Consider the following 13187-nt stretch of genomic DNA (forward strand, 5'->3'; position numbering starts at 1 on the left):
CATACTCTCTCCTCTCTCTCACACACTCGCTCCTCTCTCTCACACACACTCTCCCCTCTCTCACACACACACACTCTCCCTCTCGCACACACACACACTCTCCTCTCCCTCACACACACTCTCCTCTCCCTCACACACACACTCTCTCCTCTTTCACACACACTCTCTCTCTCTCACACACACATACTCTCTCTCTTACACAAACACTCTCTCTCTCACACACACACTCTCTCCCCTCTCTCACACAAACACTCCCCTCTCTCACATACACACTCTCCCCTCTCTCACACACACACTCTCCCCTCTCTCTCACACACACTCTCTCCCCTCTTTCAGACACACACACTCTCCCCTCTCTCACACACCACTCTCTCCCCTCTTTCTCACAAACAAACGCTCCCCTCTCTCACGCACAAATACACTCTCCCTCTGTCTCTCACACACACTCTCCCCCCTCTCTCACAAACAGTTACTCTCCCCTCGCTCTCACACACACACACTCTCCCCTCTCTCTCACACACCCACTCTCTCTCACACACATACTCTCCCCTCTCTCACATTCACACTCTCTCCCCTCTCTCTGACAAACACACTCTCCACTTCTCTCACACACAGACATGAATATTCTCCCTCTTTCTTTCTCACTCTCTCTCATGCACACTCTCACTTTCTTGCACTCAAACATTCATTCTCATTCACACTCGCTCTCTCACATTCCATGGACGTTGGCCTTGTTTCAGGCCTCACTCTTGCTCTGGCTCCCCATGGGTTCTGTTCCTACTATGGCTTGCCTCAGGGCTCCACTCTCGCTCCAGGCCCTTGTCTAGGGGCTGGTTTAACAGTGGGCTAGGAGCTGGTTTAGCACAGTGGGCTAAACAGCTGGCTTGTAATGCAGAACAAGGCTAGCAGCGTGGGTTCAATTCCCGTACCAGCCTCCCCGAACAGGCGGCGGAATGTGGCGACTAGTGGCTTTTCACAGTAACTTCACTTGAAGCCTACTTGTGACAATAAGCGATTTTCATTTCATGCTCAGGACCCGGTTTTGTCACTATATCACCTTCCCCACTATGCCGCTTTTATCCTGGCTCCCTCAGGAGGGGCCGCAGGCCCGGTGGGCCCCCTCCACTCTTCTCTCTATCCCTGCAGGTGTGGGCCACCTTCTCCTGGGTTGGGGGGACAGACAATACATAGTGTGAGACACTCGGACACGGGCAGTACAGGGGCTCCAGGGCTAGTGGCCTGTGTGTGCTGGGCACCCGGCCAAGGTGGTTGGTATGTGTGTTGGCATGTGGTGCAGGGTGGAATGTGCGTGGACAGCCGGTGGGTGGGGTTTGATTACCCCCAAAGGAGGGAGGGTGCTACAGGTGTGTGGGATGGGGTCAGGGGCACGGTGGTGGAGGAGGGTCACCCTGGCTGGTCTGGGGGTGGGGGGGGGGATTGATCATTCTCACCCAGAGCTGCCTGCCGGTCCGCCTGGTGGGGACTGTGTGGAATGGGGGTGGAGCCAGGGCCTGGAGGTGGTGACTCAGCCGGGCCGCCCTGAGGAGGTCGTGCAGCTCCTTCCTGAACTGTTGCCCAGTTCTGGTGGTGGGTCTCACGGCACTCACGCCTCTGCCGCCTGCACCCCCGGACCGGTTTACATCCACGGGTGGCAGCCTACCCATCCCGGGGAATAAGGTGCCCACTTCTCCGCCACGCTATCCAACAATGTCTTTAGCTCCGCATCTGTGAATCTCGGGGCTGCCGTTCGGGGTGGCATCACCTTGGCTGGAATGTGTGTGTGTGGGGAGTGGGGCGCTGATATACAGCTGCAGCCTGTCAGGATCTCTTCTGTCAATCCCGACCCCGGCGAATCACATGCCGCCGTTGGCTGGAATTGTACTAGTTCCACGTGGCGGTGCTAGCCCATTAACATGTCCTGAATCGCACCGGGACCGGCACTGCTTTCGTCAACGTCGACATCTCGCGGTTCAGTCCCGGCGTCAGCACTTAGTCTCTCAAACGGAGAATCAGGGGCGAAATTCTCCGTTATCGGCGGAAAGTCCGCCGATCGGCGCAAAAAACGGCGCAAATCTCACTTGCGTCACGTCATAAAAATGGGCCGATAGTCTCCGGCCCGAAATGGGCTAGCAGCGACGTGACGGGATCCGCGCTTGCGCAGTGGTTCACGCCGTGCAGCGTCATACGCGCCGCATGGCGTGACGGCTCATAAGGCCGCGCAGCTCCCCCCCACCCGACCGGAACACCCGACCGCAACACCCGACTGGATGGCTGGCCGTCGCTCAGCCCCGAGGTTCGAGTCACGCGATGTGGAGGCGCTCCTGGACGCGGTGGAGCAGAGGAGGGACGCCCTGTATCCTGGGCACGGCCGCAGAGTTGCCCCACGCCACAGCCGGCGTCTGTGGAGGGAGGTGGCAGAGGCCGTCACCGCTGTGGCCCTGACACCACGGACAGGCACCCAGTGCCACAAGAAGGTGAACGACCTCGTCAGAGCAGGCAGGGTGAGCCTCCCCCATATCCCCCCTCCCCCATATCCCCCCATATCCCCCCTCCCCCATATCCCCTATATCCCCCCTCCCCCATATCCCCCTCCCCATATCCCCCCTCCCCATATCTCCCCCCCCATATCTCCCCCCCATATCTCCCCCCCTCCCCATATCCCCCCTCCCCCATATCCCCCCTCCCCCATATCCCCCCTCCCCCATATCCCCTATATCCCCCCTCCCCCATATCCCCCCTCCCCCATATCCCCCCTCCCCATATCTCCCCCCCCCATATCTCCCCCCCTCCCCATATCCCCCCTCCCCCATATCCCCCCTCCCCCATATCCCCCCTCCCCCATATCCCCCCTCCCCCATATCCCCCCTCCCCCATATCCCCCCCTCCCCCATATCCCCCCCTCCCCCATATCCCCCCCTCCCCCATATCCCCCATATCCCCAAGTGAATCCAGCCCTAACCTTAACCTCTGCAATGCACGCGCAACCGATGGTGTGCATTCATATACCTGCCTAACACTGTTGCCTTTTACCCCCGCCACCCACCCCCCCCCCCCCCCCCCACAGGAGAAGCGCGTGCACAACAATAGGGAGCATGTGAGGACTGGAGGAGGGCCCGCTGATGAGAGGCCATTGACCGAACACCAGGAAAGGGCCCTGGAACTGGCTGGCGGACCTGAGGACCGGGAGGTTGCTGATGCAGAGGTCGGGGGCCCACCAGCAAGTGAGCCACCAACAGCCCGTCCCCATATCCCCCCTCCCCTATATCCCCCTCCCCCGTATCACCTGATCACTGCCTGATGTCTAACCATGCATGCTTCATTGTGTATCGCAGGACCAAACGTCCAGGCACCCATCCCCGCAGATGCACACCGCCCGCAGGATGCCCCTCGGAGACCACGGGAGACGGAGAGACCCGCACCCTCCAGCATGCGACGCCCGCAGGATGCCCCTCGGAGACCACAGGAGACGGAGAGACCCGCACCCTCCAGCATGCGACGCCCGCAGGATGCCCCTCGGAGACCACGGGAGACGGAGAGACCCGGACCCTCCAGCATGCGACGCCCGCAGGATGCCCCTCGGAGACCACGGGAGACGGAGAGACCCGGACCCTCCAGCATGCGACGCCCGCAGGATGCCCCTCGCACACCACGGGAGACGGAGAGACCTGGAGCAACAGGGAGACGATACCCCCGTCACGTGCGGGAGCGACCACCCAGCGATGAGGAGGGCAGCCACAGGCCCCCGTCACATCCGAGCCAGGACACCACTACCCAGGACACCACTATCCAGGACACCCCTACCCGGGACACCCCTACCCGGGACACCCCTACCCGGGACAGCACTACCCGGGACAGCACTACCCGGGACAGCACTACCCGGGACAGCACTACCCGGGACACCCCTACCCGGGAAGACGAAATACCGGACAGTGACTCAGAGTGGATGGGTGGAGACGAACCCCCACCCCAAAGTGCCATGGAGTCAGAGTGGGACGAAGAGCACGACACAACGCCACTGCTGTCACCAACACCCTCCACCATCGCAGAAACACTCACCTCGGTTGGGCACTTTAGTGATGAGGCGTCTGGTACACTCACTGGTGCGCACAACACAGCCGTCCCGGTACAGCAGGTGGAGGTAGGAGCAGCAGAGGGACCGGGCGGTCGGAGGGCAGCCCAGGCCAAGCGAACATCTGCCGCCCAGATGGATCCCGGGTTCCTGCAGTTACCACACCCACACATAGATCCGATGCAACCACCGACACGGAGACGAGCGAATAGGGTGACGGGTGGCTTGCGGCGGCTGCGGTCGCAGGTGGAGGAGTCCACCCGCGTCCAGGAGCTGGGAGTGGTCCCGGTCATGCGTGCCACCCAGGCTGACACCGCACGGGTGGCGTCCGCGGTGGAGGCAATGGGTACGACGGTATCAGACATGGGGAACGGTTTGCGAGGCCTGGGGCCTTCCGTGCAGGTGGCGTCTGTGGCCCAGGAAATGGCTGCCCTCTCACAGGAGGCCATGAGCCAGTGCCAGCGCCAGATGGCAGAGGCGCTCAACGCCATAGTCCAGTCTCAGCAGGCCATGGCCCAGTCTCAGCAGGCCATGGCCCAGTCTCTGCAGGCCATGGCCCAGTCTCTGCAGGCCATGGCCCAGTCTCTGCAGGCCATGGCCCAGTCTCTGCAGGCCATGGCCCAGTCTCTGCAGGCCATGGCCCAGTCTCTGCAGGCCATGGCCCAGTCTCTGCAGGCCATGGCCCAGTCTCTGCAGGCCATGGCCCAGTCTCTGCAGGCCATGGCCCAGTCTCTGCAGGCCATGGCCCAGTCTCTGCAGGCCATCGCTGAGGGCATTGGCGCCAGTAGCCATGTGCGAGCCGGCGTCGCACTGTCACAGACAGGGTTTGACAACCCCCTGGGCTCCATGGCTGCAAACCTGCAGACCCCTGTCGATACCAGCACGGGCCTCCAGGACTGGCAGCGCCAGATGTCGGGGGCGCGTCGGATGGCCAGTCCGTTCGCATCCCCCACCCATGTAGAGGCCTGGGGGCCATCGGGCACCCCGAGGGAGGAGGAGGTGGTGTGGTCCGTCCCGGCTCCCTCTGTAGGGGAGGTCCCGGTACACCGCGACACCTCGGACTCCCCCCCTTCCGTCCCAGGTGCATCGGGTGGGCAACGGGCAGGACAGGCTGGCAGCTCGCCATCCCAGTCGCCCGGGCCGCAGCCTGGCCCATCTAGGCCAGGACGCCCCAGGAAACGGCCGCCAAAGGGATCCAGTGTCAGAGGGCAGGAATCACAGGAGTCCACCTCCAATTCTGCTGTACCGTCTGGGGAACCACGTAGACGTAGTCAAAGGGCCTGTAAGGCCAAACAATTAGACACTGAGTAAGTTGGCACGGGTGCAGGGCACAGATGAGTTTTAGGGGCTCGGGCACGTGCATGAACTCCTTTGGTTATTAAAGTCAATGTTACACCTACCGAAGCTGCCTTTGTGCTCTGTCCAAAGTGTGCGGGCGTGTCATGTACGTTGAGCGCAAGTGTGTGTGTGACGGGTGGTCTTACCTCAGCCCCAGGTGAGTCTGCCCCCTTCCCCCTGGGCCACCATCAACATCCCCCGGGCAGAGGACGGGACCGTGCGCTGCAGTGTCACAGCCGCATGCAGGGATCGTCCGGGTGGATGGTGGTACTGTGGCCATGGGTCAGACATAGTCCAACGATGTAGAGCCAGGAGCTCATCGGAGGCGGGTTGTCATCATCCTCCATGGCCTGCGATAGACACGCGTCCACCCGCAACTGGGTGAGCCCGGCCCGTTGTGCCACCGGTGGATCGGCAATTGGGGGGGGGGGTGGTGTGCATGCGGGTGGGGTGTGTGGGGTTGGGGAGGGGGGTGAGGGTGCTGGGTGGGTGGATGGGTGGGGGGTGTGGGTGGTCGGCTGTTGCCATGGTGTGCGGTCTGTGGCCATACTACCCGATTCCCACGCCCATCTAGTCAGTGAAGCGGGCGTCTATCAGTCTGTCCCGTGCCCGCTGGGCCAGCCGGTAACGGTGGACAGCCACCCGCCTGTGTCTACCCCGTCTGCCCTGACCATTGCCCCCATCCCCCTCATCTGGGGAGGACTGGGCCTCTGCCTGCTGCTCCTCCACTCCGCCCTGCTCTGCCTGCGGCACATCGCCCCTCTGCTGGGCTATGTTGTGCAGGACGCAGCACACCACAATGATGCGGCCGACCCTATCTGACCGATACTGGAGGGCGCCCCCAGAGAGGTCCAGGCACCTGAAACGCATCTTCAGCACGCCAAAGCACCTCTCGATCACTCCCCTTGTCGCTACATGGGCATCATTGTAGCGGTTCTCCGCCTCATTGCGTGGCCTCCGTATAGGCGTCATCAGCCACGATCACAATGGGTAGCCCCTGTCGCCCAGCAACCAGCCCCTCAGCCGGGGATGGCGTCCCTCGTACATGCCGGGGATGGATGACCGCCACAACACGAATGAGTCGTGTACACTGCCTGGGTGACGGGCGCAGACGTGCAGGATCATCATGCGGTGGTCGCAGACCACCTGTACGTTCATCGAATAGGTCCCCTTCCTATTAGTGAACACGGCCCTGTTATCTGCAGGTGGCCGCATGGCGACGTGCATCCCATCGATCGCGCCCTGGACCATGGGGAACCCGGCAATCGCAGAGAAGCCCACGGCCCGGGCATCTTGGCTGGCCCGGTCCACGGGGAAGCGGATGTAGCGGTGCACCATGGCATAAAGGGCATCTGTCACTGCCCGGATGCACCGATGCACCGATGTCTGCGATATGCCGGACAGGTCCCCACTCGGTGCCTGGAATGACCCCGTTGCATAAAAGTTCAGGGCCACCGGAACCTTGACGGACACGGGGAGAGGGTGTCCCCCGCCAGTGCCACGCGGTGACAGGTGTGCCAGCAGGTGGCAGATGTGTGCCACGGTTTCCCGGCTCATCCGGAGTCTCCTCCTGCATTCCCGGTCCGTGAGGTCCTGGTATGACTGCCGGGGCCGGTACATACGGGGCGCCCTCGGGTGCCTCCGTTGCCGTGGGGCCGCGACGTCCTCCTCCCCCTCCTCGTCCTGTCGGTCAGGTGTCCCTCCAGCCTGGGCGGCTGCCGCCTGCCCCTCTGCAGCAGCCTGCGCCGCCTCTCTGGCACGCTCCTCCTCCTCATCCAGGGCAACATAGACATGAGCGGCTGCCACCACGGCGGCCAACATCGCTGGATGGTCTGAAAACATGACGGCCTGGTGGGGGGGGAGGGGAACGACGACATGTCATCATTGCCCATATCCCCTCCTCCCCCCAGCCAGGTGGCATGGACCGCATGGGTCCAACTGTTGGAGGCTGGCACCTGGCCAGGAGGACCAACTCATTTGCCCTCTATCACCCACCCCGGCACGGACCCCCTCCCCAACCTCCACCCCAGCACGGACCCCCCCCAACCCCCAACCTCCACCCCGGCACGGACCCCCCCCCCTACCTCCACCCCGGCACGGACCCCCTCCCCAACCTCCACCCCAGCACGGACCCCCCCAACCCCCAACCTCCACCCCGGCACGGACCCCCCCCCCAACCCCCAACCTCCACCCCAGCACGGACCCCCCCCCAACCTCCACCCCAGCACGGACCCCCCCCCCAACCCCCAACCTCCACCCCGGCACGGACCCCCCCCCCAACCTCCACCCCAGCACGGACCCCCTCCCCAACTTCCACCCCAGCACGGACCCCCCCCCCAACCCCCAACCTCCACCCCGGCATGGACCCCCCCCAACCTCCACCCCAGCACGGACCCCCCCCGCCAACCTCCACCCCAGCACGGACCCCCTCCCCAACCCCCAACCTCCACCCCAGCACGGACCCCCCCCCCCAACCTCCACCCCGGCACGGACCCCCTCCCCAACCCCCAACCTCCACCCCAGCACGGACCCCCCCCCCAACCCCCAACCTCCACCCCGGCACGGACCCCCCCCAACCTCCACCCCAGCACGGACCCCCTCCCCAACCTCCACCCCAGCACGGACCCCCCCCCAACCCCCAACCTCCACCCCGGCACGGACCCCCCCCCCAACCTCCACCCCAGCACGGACCCCCTCCCCAACCTCCACCCCAGCACGGGCCCCCCCCCCCAACCCCCAACCTCCACCCCGGCACGGACCCCCCCCAACCTCCACCCCAGCACGGACCCCCTCCCGGCACTCCCCCGGAGCCCAGCCTACTCTAACCACCCCCCCCCCCCCCCGCCACACACACACACACACACACACAAGCCGAGACACACCTCTCCTCACGCAATCAGTCTGCGGCCACGCCATTTCCTGCCCAGAGCCAACCCCCCAGGCCGTCACTCACCTCCTCGCTGGTCGGCGTGAGCCTGGAGCACAGGGTCACGCCGATGAAAAGGAGGTTTGATTCACGTCGACGTGAACGGTCATCACGTCGACGGGACTTCGGCCCATCCGGAAGGGAGAATATCGGCAGGCCGAAAATCGGCTGCCTTGCGCAGACCCGTGACATTCTCCGCGGCAGCGGCGCCATTAACGCCCCGCCGACTTTTCTCCCTTCGGAGACTTCGGCGGGGGCGGGGGCGGGATTCACGGCGGCCAACGGCCATTCTCCGACCCGGCGGGGGGTCGGAGAATGACGCCCCAGGTTTCTGCTCAATCATTCTACCAAGTGGGACCCTGTATTTATCTGTTATCCATACGTACTAATATATGGTCAGTCGGAATCCCAGCTAATTCATTCTGCATTCGAGTGCAGAGCTCCTGAGGCCAATTGTAGCAGTTTCACAGTCGGAATGGGCAGAAATTGAATCTGGGGAATTTCTGATTAGAGTGCATCTTCATATATCTTGTTGTAGGAATCCTCACAGTTAGGATGGAGACTTTGACGAAGAAGCAAAATGGCTGTTGCCCACGAGCAGGAATTTCCAGTCCTGGGATGGGCGGGACTGGAATATCCCACCCTTCCCTTACCCACGGGGCAGGAATTTCTGGCCCTGGAGTGGGAATATCCCACCCTTGGTCTTTCACCTCTGAGTTCAAATCCTGCTCCGAAATTCCTATGCACTCTGGACAGCTGGAACTCCTCGATTTAACAACAGAATCTACACAATTTCTACAGTTTACATTTCCTTGTACCAAAACTTTGTTGTTTATTGAAACAGTTTTACCTGGACATCCCACGCTTGGACTCCAGAGACACATTGTGATTCCAGGCACTTCTTGGCCTCCTTTGCCATCACATGCCACCCCTGAGACGTAGCCACATTTCCAGTTGGATCAGCTGGGTCAAGAATTATTGGCCTGAAAAATGAAACCGTTCCAAAATCAATTATTAACCAAACGCCAGGGTTCACGAGCAAAATAATGGTGCTCATTGTTATGGAAATCATCCAGCAATTCTTGGTGAGAAAGTGATACCACATGAGTTGTGAAGTACCATAAACTGCTGGATGATTGGCATTGTTCTGCCACTAGTTTTGCTGTCAATCACGCAATGCATTTCAAGGAACTACTACTTACTACATTTGTGCATTATTTAGGAATTAAACTCTCCACAGAAATCTTGGCCGGGATTCTCCGAGCCCCCGCGCCACAATCACGCTTGGCACGGGGGCGGAGAATGGGCGTCAGACCCGCGATCGGGTCAGACTCCTCTCCCGCGATTCTCCGGGGACCAGAGATTCTCCGCAAATCGCGCGCACGCGATCGATGCGGCGCCAGTTGGGGGCCATTGAAACAAACCCCCGCGGCGATTCTCCGCCGGCAACTGGCCGAGTTCCGGCCTGTGTGGTTCACTCATGGTTCCACCCGGCGGGCATTCGGAGTGGCGGCTGCGGACTCAGCTTCCCTATTGGGGGCGGGGGGATCCGTCACTCAGGGGGATGGGGCCCTCCAGGACGACGGGGGCCACCGATCGGCGGGTGCGCGCTACCTGGGGGGGCCTATGTTTTCGGAGCCGGCCCACAGCACGGGTCCACCATGTCGCGGGGGGCGGCCGATGCAGGCCGCCATGCGCGGACCCCCGAGCGGAAGTGCAGGGCCACGTATCAGCAGCCGGAGCTGCGAGGAGCACACCAGGGCCCTGCTAGTTCCCCTCAGGGAGGAGAATCACTCTGGACTTTCTCCAGGACAGAGCCCCATTATCAGAGAATTCCGCTCATTGTGTTGTGAACAGGCACCTGATGCAGACAGCACAAAACAAGGTGATATTGGTGGGTAGGGCTGGAGAATATGACCAAGAAGTCTGGTCACAAAACACAGTAAAATCTGCCTTAACAAAAATAGAAAATACTGGACAATCTCAGCATGGTGCAGGCGGGAGGGATTCAGATTTTTGGATAACTGGGGCTCTTTCTGGGGAAGGTGGGACCTCTACAGACAGGATGGTCTACATCTTAACCTGAGGGGCACAAATATCCTGGGGGGGAGATTTGTTAGTGCTCTTTGGGGGGGTTTAAACTAATGCAGCAGGGGCATGGGAACCTGGATTGTAGTTTTAGGGTAAGGGAGAATGAGAGTATAGAGGTCAGGAGCACAGATTTGACGTCGCAGGAGGGGGCCAGTGTTCAGGTAGGTGGTTTGAAGTGTGTCTACTTCAATGCCAGGAGTATACGAAACAAGGTAGGGGAACTGGCAGCGTGGGTTGGTACCTGGGACTTCGATGTTGTGGCCTTTTCGGAGACATGGATAGAGCAGGGACAGGAATGGATGTTGCAGGTTCCGGGGTTTAGGTGTTTTAGTAAGCTCAGAGAAGGAGGCAAAAGAGGGGGAGGTGTGGCGCTGCTAGTCAAGAGCAGTATTACGGTGGCGGAGAGGATGCTAGATGGGGACTCTTCTTCCGAGGTAGTATGGGCTGAAGTTAGAAACAGGAAAGGAGAGGTCACCCTGTTGGGAGTTTTTTATAGGCCTCCTAATAGTTCTAGGGATGTAGAGGAAAGGATGGCGAAGATGATTCTGGATATGAGCGAAAGTAACAGGGTAGTTATTATGGGAGACTTTAACTTTCCAAATATTGACTGGAAAAGATATAGTTCGAGTACAATAGATGGGTCGTTTTTTGTACAGTGTGTGCAGGAGGGTTTCCTGAAACAATATGTTGACAGGCCAACAAGAGGCGAGGCCACGTTGGATTTGGTTTTGGGTAATGAACCAGGCCAGGTGTTGGATTTGGAGGTAGGAGAGCACTTTGGGGACAGTGACCACAATTCGGTGACGTTTACGTTAATGATGGAAAGGGATAAGTATACACCGCAGGGCAAGAGTTATAGCTGGGGGAAGGGCAATTATGATGCCATTAGACGTGACTTGGGGGGGATAAGGTGGAGAAGTAGACTGCAAGTGTTGGGCACACTGGATAAGTGGGGCTTGTTCAAGGATCAGCTACTGCGTGTTCTTGATAAGTATGTACCGGTCAGACAGGGAGGAAGGCGTCGAGCGAGGGAACCGTGGTTTACCAAGGAAGTGGAATCTCTTGTTAAGAGGAAGAAGGAGGCCTATGTGAAGATGAAGTGTGAAGTTTCGGTTGGGGCGATGGATAGTTACAAGGTAGCGAGGAAGGATCTAAAGAGAGAGCTAAGACGAGCAAGGAGGGGACATGAGAAGTATTTGGCAGGAAGGATCAAGGAAAACCCAAAAGCTTTCTATAGGTATGTCAGGAATAAGCGAATGACTAGGGAAAGAGTAGGACCAGTCAAGGACAGGGATGGGAAATTGTGTGTGGAGTCTGAAGAGATAGGCGAGATACTAAATGAATATTTTTCGTCAGTATTCACTCAGGAAAAAGATAATGTTGTGGAGGAGAATGCTGAGCCCCAGGCTAATAGAATAGATGGCATTGAGGTACGTAGGGAAGAGGTGTTGGCAATTCTGGACAGGCTGAAAATAGATAAGTCCCCGGGACCTGATGGGATTTATCCTAGGATTCTATGGGAGGCCAGGGAAGAGATTGCTGGACCTTTGGCTTTGATTTTTATGTCATCATTGGCTACAGGAATAGTGCCAGAGGACTGGAGGACATCAAATGTGGTCCCTTTGTTCAAAAAGGGGAGCAGAGACAACCCCGGCAACTATAGACCGGTGAGCCTCACGTCTGTAGTGGGTAAAGTCTTGGAGGGGATTATAAGAGACAAGATTTATAATCATCTAGATAGGAATAATATGATCAGGGATAGTCAGCATGGCTTTGTGAAGGGTAGGTCATGCCTCACAAACCTTATTGAGTTCTTTGAGAAGGTGACTGAACAGGTAGACGAGGGTAGAGCAGTTGATGTGGTGTATATGGATTTCAGCAAAGCGTTTGATAAGGTTCCCCACGGTAGGCTATTGCAAAAAATACGGAGGCTGGGGATTGAGGGTGATTTAGAGATGTGGATCAGAAATTGGCTAGCTGAAAGAAGACAGAGGGTGGTGGTTGATGGGAAATGTTCAGAATGGAGTACAGTCACAAGTGGAGTACCACAAGGATCTGCCTGGGGCCGTTGCTGTTTGTCATTTTTATCAATGACCTAGAGGAAGGCGCAGAAGGGTGGGTGAGTAAATTTGCAGACGATACTAAAGTCGGTGGTGTTGTCGATAGTGTGGAAGGATGTAGCAGGTTACAGAGGGATATAGATAAGCTGCAGAGCTGGGCTGAGAGGTGGCAAATGGAGTTTAATGTAGAGAAGTGTGAGGTGATTCACTTTGGAAGGAATAACAGGAATGCAGAATATTTGGCTAATGGTAAAGTTCTTGAAAGTGTGGATGAGCAGAGGGATCTAGGTGTCCATGTACATAGATCCCTGAAAGTTGCCACCCAGGTTGATAGGGTTGTGAAGAAGGCCTATGGAGTGTTGGCCTTTATTGGTAGAGGGATTGAGTTCCGGAGTCGGGAGGTCATGTTGCAGCTGTACAGAACTCTGGTACGGCCGCATTTGGAGTATTGCGTACAGTTCTGGTCACCGCATTATAGGAAGGACGTGGAGGCTTTGGAGCGGGTGCAGAGGAGATTTACCAGGATGTTGCCTGGTATGGAGGGAAAATCTTATGAGGAAAGGCTGATGGACTTGAGGTTGTTTTCGTTGGAGAGAAGAAGGTTAAGAGGAGACTTAATAGAGGCATACAAAATGATCAGGGGGTTGGATAGGGTGGACAGTGAGAGCCTTCTCCCGCGGATGGATATGGCTGGCACGAGGGG

The 13187-nt window shown here is 58.9% G+C and overlaps 1 protein-coding gene across 1 annotated transcript in view; it reads right to left on the reverse strand.

The window, feature by feature from the left end:
• LOC140413224 (2'-5'-oligoadenylate synthase-like protein 2) overlaps positions 1-13187 on the reverse strand; it is a 126122-nt gene that overhangs the window by 69323 nt on the left and 43612 nt on the right. The window contains exon 5 of the mRNA XM_072500892.1: positions 9184-9316. Coding sequence (XP_072356993.1) covers positions 9184-9316 — 133 coding nt within the window. The remainder of the gene's footprint in view (positions 1-9183; positions 9317-13187) is intronic.

This window comes from Scyliorhinus torazame, chromosome 1 (assembly GCF_047496885.1).
Source record: "Scyliorhinus torazame isolate Kashiwa2021f chromosome 1, sScyTor2.1, whole genome shotgun sequence".
Taxonomy (NCBI): domain Eukaryota; kingdom Metazoa; phylum Chordata; class Chondrichthyes; order Carcharhiniformes; family Scyliorhinidae; genus Scyliorhinus; species Scyliorhinus torazame.